The sequence below is a fragment of the Callionymus lyra genome, chromosome 2 (assembly GCF_982586985.1).
Source record: "Callionymus lyra chromosome 2, fCalLyr1.hap1.1, whole genome shotgun sequence".
NCBI classification, from domain to species: Eukaryota; Metazoa; Chordata; class Actinopteri; order Syngnathiformes; family Callionymidae; genus Callionymus; species Callionymus lyra.
This window is the reverse complement of record NC_141819.1, coordinates 15,567,459-15,575,820: the sequence shown is the minus strand read 5'-3', so window position 1 is coordinate 15,575,820 and position 8,362 is coordinate 15,567,459. Positions and strand designations below refer to the sequence as shown.

General features: G+C 41.6%; 1 protein-coding gene across 3 annotated transcripts; it reads right to left on the bottom strand.

Annotated features, from left to right (window-relative positions):
* Positions 1 to 43: 43 nt before the first annotated feature.
* On the bottom strand, positions 44 to 7,429 carry ncln (nicalin). Of its 3 annotated transcripts, none has more exons than XM_087783666.1 (15): positions 7,174 to 7,429; positions 6,066 to 6,256; positions 5,391 to 5,535; positions 5,223 to 5,317; positions 4,344 to 4,424; positions 4,157 to 4,260; positions 3,986 to 4,074; positions 3,780 to 3,919; positions 2,603 to 2,829; positions 2,335 to 2,422; positions 2,234 to 2,272; positions 1,985 to 2,148; positions 1,853 to 1,906; positions 1,699 to 1,777; positions 44 to 1,010 (listed from the first exon to the last, which is right to left on the bottom strand). In XM_087783666.1, the coding sequence occupies exons 1-15, from the start codon at positions 7,346 to 7,348 to the stop codon at positions 948 to 950; spliced, it is 1,734 nt and encodes a 577-aa protein (XP_087639792.1). In that variant the 5' UTR covers positions 7,349 to 7,429; the 3' UTR covers positions 44 to 947. The 3 variants fall into 3 exon arrangements, with proteins under 3 accessions (XP_087639792.1, XP_087639793.1, XP_087639795.1); XM_087783667.1 differs by having other exon boundaries at positions 1,985 to 2,145; XM_087783669.1 differs by having other exon boundaries at positions 2,651 to 2,829.
* Between the last annotated feature and the right edge of the window lie 933 nt (positions 7,430 to 8,362).

Below are 8,362 nucleotides of genomic sequence, written 5' to 3'. Positions count from 1 at the left end.
TTCCTTTTCCCCATGAAATAAAACCGAGTGAGAACAAATCATGTTTTTTCATCTTTTAGTCTTTTTATTCATCACATTATTCATTGCAAAGATCAAGTTTTTGTGGCTGAAACTCTTCCACAGAGACTCGACTCCAGCAGACGATTCAATAAATTAAAGATTCATGTTTCCATCGATGGTTAATGTATATAAAAAAAAAAAGGGCAACAACATATTTCCTGATTCAAGACATGAAGTAACATAACACACGGAAATAACTGGAGTGGTTTTAATACTCAATTTCAACTCGTTTTGGGAATAGTCATGATTTTTCGCTTCGCTTAACAAAAGGTCACAAAAACTGCTGACGCTGATAAAAAAGTTGTAAACGCAGAGTTTTTATCTGGAAGTGATGAGTTGGACGCGTCTGATTAGACGCCGTCGGGTCGTTTGAAAAAGATTAAGACACACGAGGTCACGGCGAGAATGTCAACGTTTTACTACATGATTCTATTCTCGTGTCTATTCGTCTACGTCGGAGATTCAAGTTAAAAATTATTAGTCAATTTAGAAAAAAGCTTTTTTCGCTTCACGATGGAACAAGATTCGACATCACTTCCTGTTTAAACCAAAGAACCGTTTAAGATCGTAATCTGCGAGCGAAGGGAAGCGTCGACCCGGCGGTGACCCCGGATTCCTTTGATCAGCCCAGTTGTTCCGATTATACAAAGCGTGTCCTCCATCTTTTTTTTTCCCATCTCACCGTCCTGACTTTAGCTGCACCAAAAAACATGAAGTGACTCATGGAGGGTCGTGGATTCCGTGACCTCGGGGTGAGTGACTGGTGGTGACGTGAGGTCAAAGGTTGGCAGGACTGGGTTTGACATCATAGTTGGAGGAAAAAGAGTGGGAACGGCAGCTGTTGCTCTTCTGGATTCAAACTCTGGGGGACGACGACGAGGAAGACTTCAGTGGGTCTTGGTCTTGGGTTGAGTGACCCGCCGGGCGACGTTGTAGAGGAGTCCGAAGTTCTGCAACATGACACACAAGAATGTTTAGCACAAATAAAGCAGTTCTTCCGGCGAGTTGATGGACTGAGGAAGTACTGCAGCATCAGAAGTCAACACTCGTCAAGTAACAATCCTGCCAATGACGGTGAAACAGTTTTAGTTGGTGTGGCAGGACTTACGACTAACATTTTACATGTTTTTGAGACACTTGTGCCCAAATAATGGACATAAAATTCCAGCCATTGATTTGTAGAAAACGCTACGTTACGTCTACAGCTAAATGAACATTGAAATCCTGCGAGATCCCGGCGATGACTGAGGACGAGAGGATACAGTCGACTCCAGCAGCTTTTAAAGCTGATTTTTGGACATATTTTGGTTTGAAAACAAATGAAAGTAGTTACGACTTTATCAAGAGTCATGTGGTCTGTAAATTCTGCAACAATACTACAAATAAATCCTTGTTACTACAGTATCACTATACATTGTATTGTTGCTCCTGTGATGCGTTTTCTAAAACACTAGGTCTCACTCCCTCTCAGTGAACTGATCGCACATGCGTCACATTTCTTGAGGTCAACATAAATACACAACATGTTAGGATAAAACAGCTGAAGCTTCTGTAACAAGAACTGCTGTGATTCACTGCAGTTAAAAGACACGCGACTGAAAGTGCTGACGTGGGCGGAGCCTGGATGGAGGGTCTCACCTGGATGGCCAGATACATCACACCCAGGTAGGCGGCGATGCAGACGGCCAGCAGCAGGTCGAAGATGGCCGGCTTCACTCTGGGAATAAAAAAAACGGCGAGGAGTCAGCGCGGCTCTCAGAAGAACTCTAATAATAACTGTAATAGGACTCACCTGTACGCGTTCATGGTCTGCTTCAGCTGGTCGTAGAAGACAAACTCTGGATCTCTGTGGACCATCAGACCCAGAGATTATTTCTCCAGTCGAGCCGCAAACTTCAGAAAAAAACGTCCAGAACTTCCTCACCTTTTGTCGGCTTTGACGTAGTGTTTCTTGACGTCCTTGAGGTAGCGGCCGAGGTGGTACTCCAGCGTGGACACCACGTTGCTGTCCTTGTCCACCAGCTGTGCGGCCCTGGGCTGCGCCGTGAGCCAGTCCACCACCGCCGACAGATGCTCCTCCTGCACCTGCTGCGAAGAGCAAAGTCTTCACTGAGAAAAAACACTTCCTGCGCGGCTGTCGGAAGATAAAAATCGGCATAAAAAGGTTATTCACCATTTGTTCTGTGAAGATCTGCAGGTCCTCTGGCGCCCCCTGTGCGTGAAACATGTCAAACATCAGCCCATGAAACATAAAATTCAAGTCACTCTCAGGACCTTCTCTGTGAGGTTGTAGATGACTCTGGCGAGAGCTTCTGCCACTACTTTAGTGTTTCTGGAGAGTTTGTTCACGTCGACGTGAGGCCTGGAAGAACAGAAACACACCAGCAGGCATCAGAAACACCGACAAGAATCCATCGACACAGAAGATCAATCAAGAAGAAGCTGAAAGGAAAGCAATTAAAGCAGATCAACCCCCCCCCAAATAAAAGTGCCAGCGAGAGAAGAAACCTGTCCACTTAGAGACATGCAGTGATGCACCCACCCAGCAGGGGGCTCTCCCGCTCCGTGGTGAGCGAGAGGAGACACTGACCGCACGTCCATGATGCTGGAGCGCTGGGCCAGGCGGTGCGACGGCAGGTGAGACAGTGTGAAGGCGGGCAGGCGACGGATGCCGAAGCGCTCGTGCTCCCAGGCCAGCATGTCGTCGGCCAGGTTGATCTTCTTGTGGACCATCGAGAACTTCACCTCTGGGTACTGACTCTCAACCACCTGCAGGGAGAGAGTAGAGAGAGGATGAACTCGCGTGGGCAGCATTTCCTCTTGTCAAACACCTTAATTTCCTGTTGCGTCAGTCGGCAAGAATATGGCGATACAATATAAAGTGATACTGTAGTAACGAGGATATATTTGTAGTATTGATCGAGTACTTGACTCTGGTGTCGCAGAATCTACAGACCACACGACTCTTGACAAGGTCGTAACTGCTTCCATTTGTTTTCAAACCAATATAAGGTTCAGCTTTAAAAGCTGCTGAACTCGACTGTATCCTCTCGTCCTGAGTCATCATTAGGATTTCATTGTTCCTTTAGCTGCAGAGGAGGTAATATCTGCTGCCATCTAATGACCAGAAGTGTAATTGCAACACAAAAAAGATCAAACGCTGTGAATATTCCAACGTTAATAAGGATTAAAAATATTATAAACACCCAATTCAAAAACCAACAAAAGAAATATGATTAATATAAAATATGATTTTTAAATCAGAAAACAATATATATCGATAGTGCTGTTAAATATCGATACAGTATTGTGAAAATGAATATTACAATATTTAATTATATTGATATTTTCTAACACCACTAGTTGTGCGTCACATGAATGAGTATTGTGTGAAGATCATCCCTTTTATTCCACTTTTCACCATTATTGCCTGGGAAATGTACACAACCTTAAAAACATTGGCTAGTGAGATGTCAATCAGATTGAACTGCCATTAGTCCCGCCCTCCTCTGTCAGAGCCATGAGGAAAACGTCAAAGCTGAGTTTGAGGCTACATTTGGACTTTTAAAGTCAAAACTTGATCACAGCATTTTGAAGAACATCAACCCCATGTAGATAGATCAGTTGAAAAAAAAAATAAAGAAGTACATGAAGTACAATGAATTGTACATGGTTGTATTAGCATTAGCAAGAAGATTTTAACTACAATGGTTTCGTACCGTCTCCAGCTCTTTAAGTAATGAGAACTGTGGTGTTCCTTCTTTAGGAGGTTTAGAGACGTGGAGGTGCAGAGAGTCTCCGTTCCCCAGCGTGTCCAAACACAACACGAACGCTACGTTGTCCTGCAGAAGACTCGAGTCTGAAAGATCAAACGTTGAACAGATGACAAACCTTCTCCACGAATGTTTAACCGTGAAGCTCAAACCTGTGTGATCCAGATTGTCCTCCAGCCAGCGTTTGGTTCCCTGGTAGTTGAACTTCCCTCCACCCGACACGAAGAACAGCAGGTTGTAGCTGAAATCACATGATTAGGTAGAAAAGTTATGACTTGTCTTGATCATTTCAACTAAAACTAGTTACTTGTACTAAAACTCACCCTGCATGCGTCCTCTTGTACGTGTAGAGTTTGGAGAAGAGACGAGCGAGCTCCAGCAACATGGACACGCCGCTGCCGTTCGAGTCTGCTCCGTACGACAACCACTGCACACAAACCACACGGTTCACTCCATAACTACATGAGTTCAGGAGGAAGGCTGGAGATGGTACCAGGAAGAGAAACGTACCGGGGCAACACCAAAGGAGTCGTAGTGAGCGACGACCACGATCGTCGGCAGGTCTTCGCCTCCGACACCCGCCAGTCGCCCCTAGAAACACAGAATAACTTTAGTGTACATCGACTTACGAATGTATGAAGGATTAAAAACGGTTCATTCAGGTGTTGCGAGTTACATAATGTATGCTTTAACCTCACTTTGAATAGAAATGCACACTTTTCAAAGACATTTAAAATCAAGAAAAAGGACAATTTCTCCAATTTCGAGAAAGTCCTACATACAATTAATCAGTACGTTTTTTGTAATTACACCATTAATTAGGGGTGTTATGAATATCACAATTTATCACTGTATAGATATATTCTTTCCATGATTCTTGCTATTCCCCCCTCATTTTAGGCTTGCAAATCCTATTTTATGCGTTACCATAGTCATCATATGTTTAATAGTTCATCATCGTAGCTAAAGAAACATTTAAATCTCTTGAAATCCCGGCGATGACTGAGGACGAGAGGATACAATCGACTCGAACAGATTTTAAAGCTGATGTTTGGACATATTTTGGTATGAAAACGAATGAAAGTAGTTACGACTTCATCAAGAGTCATGTTGTCTATAAATTCTGCAACACCAGAGTCAAGGTCTCGACAATACTACAAATATATCCTTGTTACAACAGTATCGCGATACATTGTATCGTTATCCGTCTATCGTGATACGCATTCCATCGCCAGCTTCTTGCCAAAACACAGCCCTGGTGTTGATAAAATTATATTTTAGGTAAGAACAATTCATCATGCAACTTGTCCGATTTAATTTATATAATACAAGTACTGTACTGGCTAAATGAGGCGATTTTCCTATTCAACATGTTGAACTCTAACTCACCTCTAGACTAGTGATGGCCCAGTCGCTGACAGCTTTGCTCTGAGCACCGCTGGTGACCATCTGGAAACCATTGGCCGTGGCTGTATGTACCAAGACTGCACAGAAAAGAACCGTCAGTACAAACACCATCAAGCGAAAGATGCAACAACGTCTCTCCAACAAACTCACCCTCGGCTGCAGATAATGCTCCTTGTGATGAAGAAGAGGTGAGAGTTTGAGTGTAGATGGACAAAAGCTCTTCATCCTCCATGGCGAAGTAGACTGGGACGATGGTCTCGGTGGACAACATCTCAGGCTCAAGCTCCATGAACTGCTGCAGAGCCCAGAGGAAAAAGTGGTTAAACAAGTTGCTCTAACTTTTTTGACATACAGTCTCTTGTGAGGAAAGCCTTCATTACATTTTCCTTTTTTTTAGGTTGTTTATAAACAATGTTCAAAGCCAAATTTTCCCATCGTTAAAAACTTTAAAATTCATTTTGTTTCCAAAAATCCCGCAAAGAAAGGCTGTGGTAGTTTTTCGAGTAGTGCTTTTGTTACACTGAACGCTTAATGAACCCACTTAGGTGGAAGGTCAAGTCAGTCCCAGACCTACTAATCTTTACAAAGTTAATCTGGTGAAGAATTGTGTTGCACAATTCAGAGATTTAAAATGATTGTGCACAAAACGAGTTGCACAGATATTATCAAACAATCATTTATTTTCACAATAAGAGCAGCGGGAGGTTGTTTTGCTGAAAGTGTTAACATTCCAATTTTCTTTAAAGTCTTAATCCTGACAGTTTCTTGATACTTCAACATCCGTCGTCTTTATCACTGGACTCTAGTAAATCAAGTTTGAAGTACCTGCACTATGTCCTGAGGCATGGCAGACATGTTCTTGGGCAGCATGATGACCACGGCCCCGGCAGACTGGCGTAAAGCTTTCTGATATTTGTCATAAGAGAAGTCCGCCAGTCGCATGATGACGCAGCGGCGACTTAGTACCTCTGCCTCCACAGTACGAGCCTCAGTGTTCAGGATGGCATTTCTTGTACCTGCGAACAGCACAGTCAACAAAATGGGTTTTATGTTATTGATAAAAAAAACAAACATATTACAATTCTGCATTTGATGGATCTATTGACTCCTTCAAAAAACACCTTAAGACCATTTTATTTGTGCAGACTTTTTCCTTAACTTCTGGGACTCCTGTGTTTGTGTTATGTCGTCTTGACCTTTTAAAGTATATATTTATATGCATTTTAACCGTGTATTGTTTTGATTGTTAAAGCGCTTTGTGACCCTGGTCTAGAAAGGCGCTTTACAAATTACTTACTTAAAAATAACATGAAAATACCTTTGATACTTAAAAAAAAGTAATAAGATGGTTCAATTTGTTTTTAAACGGCATTTTCGCTAGAGGCCCAAAAGTAAAGAATGTTAATCGAATGTTTTTGTGAGTGTAGATATAAATGAAGGTCAAATACACACCCTGTCAACCATCTTCAGAAAAACACGTTTAGACATAAAAGGTCAATGTGAATTCCAGAACACCAACATGGCATGTTAGAATTAAATATAGCCAATATTTTTAAAATATTTTTACGTGTGAATCCATGCCTTTATTTAAAAACATATGTTGAATACTAAATATCGAATCTGGTGAATAAGTGGACGATTGAAAGAACAACATGATTAATTCGGAAAAAACAGCTTAGAGACAATAAATCGATTAGATCGTTTATTTTTATTTAAACCAGTTATGGCGAGTTTAAAAGCTCAGGTTTGGACAAATGTTAGCATTAATAGAAAAATGCTAACATGCTAATAGTAGCCTCCTAGCTATCAGGGGGGTCCATGCTATCCGTACAGTCTACCTTCACCGGTGACAGTTTTCATCCGGCTTAAGGACCACCATTTTACAGTGTTTATCGTCTTATTTTTTGACCATTATCCACCAGACACGACTCACCGTAGGGCTGTCCCTGCAGGTCATACTGCTGCATGCGGTACACGGTGAACTCATGCGCCGCCTCGGCCGGCAGCGGTGACACCAGGATGAGCACCGCGGGGATGAACACAATAAAAGTCAGAGGGAAAGAAGACTTGAACATGTTGTCGAACACCTCGCTCGCCTCTTCGAACATCGTGGCGACTGTACTTTGATCACAAGGGCGAAGAAATAAAGACGAGGTTCAGCGTCGACCCCCCACTATCTGTAGCTGACAGCAGTGACAGCGGAGCAGGCATGTGCGAGGACTACTAAATCACATTGTTTATATTCCGTGGCGAGACGCGCCAGTTTTGCAAATTTGAATTTACTCATCCCAAATAAAATACAGAATTACAATCATTGTTTTCTTTGTTCAATTATTTTTATGAAATGTTGTGTGGTTTCCAAATGAACCGAAATACAATTGCATCAAGGGTCCTTCAGGCATTTTCAGATACAGCTAGAACGGGGCGTGTTCGTGTCACCGGGTCAACCATCCGGGTCACTCGTGTCCGTTATAAACCACTAACGTTTTATTTGATGACAAGGAAGCAGAGTCACATGGGATCAAAGATTGAAAATGCACCTTACGTAGCCTTGTATTAAAGCCTGATCAAAATTAAATTAAAGGCTTGTTCAAGGACATATATACATGTTGGACACTAGATGGCGCTCCACTCCAATACATGTACTTGTAATGGGTGTTTGTGTGTACAAAGATTAATGGATTTATATGAAACTTTACAGGTCTAGTAAAAATTCTAGTGATTATAAGTATTATGTTAACTGTGTAAATATTAAGAAAGTTACGGATCATTAAAACCCGATCATTATGTTTGAACTTCTTGTCATAACTTGCTTAGTATTTAATCCATTTAAAAAGGTTTGGTATTATTGGAAAGCTTGTTAAACAAGGAAACGAAAGGAGGAAAGGAAAATGATAGCATACTATTTATCTGTAAATCTGGACTCCAGGTACTTATAGACATTTAGATTTATTATGGTGGTAATACATCAAACAACAAAAACGACATCAAAAATACATTAAAAAAAACGTTTTCTTTTACCCACTTCCATAATCCTTTGCACAGTTTACCTTGTATACTGTAGTTAAAGTACATTTCATAAAGTTTACTTAAGTACACATCCGTATAGTATTTTGAAGTAA

Excerpts from the sequence above, each read along its gene's own strand:
- ncln (XM_087783666.1), bottom strand. The coding sequence starts at position 7,348 with ATGTTCGAAGAGGCGAGCGAGGTGTTCGACAACATGTTCAAGTCTTCT. Across the intron at positions 2,273-2,334 it reads TCTACAACCTCACAGAGAAG|GGGGCGCCAGAGGACCTGCA; the intron begins GTCCTGAGAGTG and ends TTTCACGCACAG. Across the intron at positions 1,907-1,984 it reads TACGTCAAAGCCGACAAAAG|AGATCCAGAGTTTGTCTTCT; the intron begins GTGAGGAAGTTC and ends GATGGTCCACAG.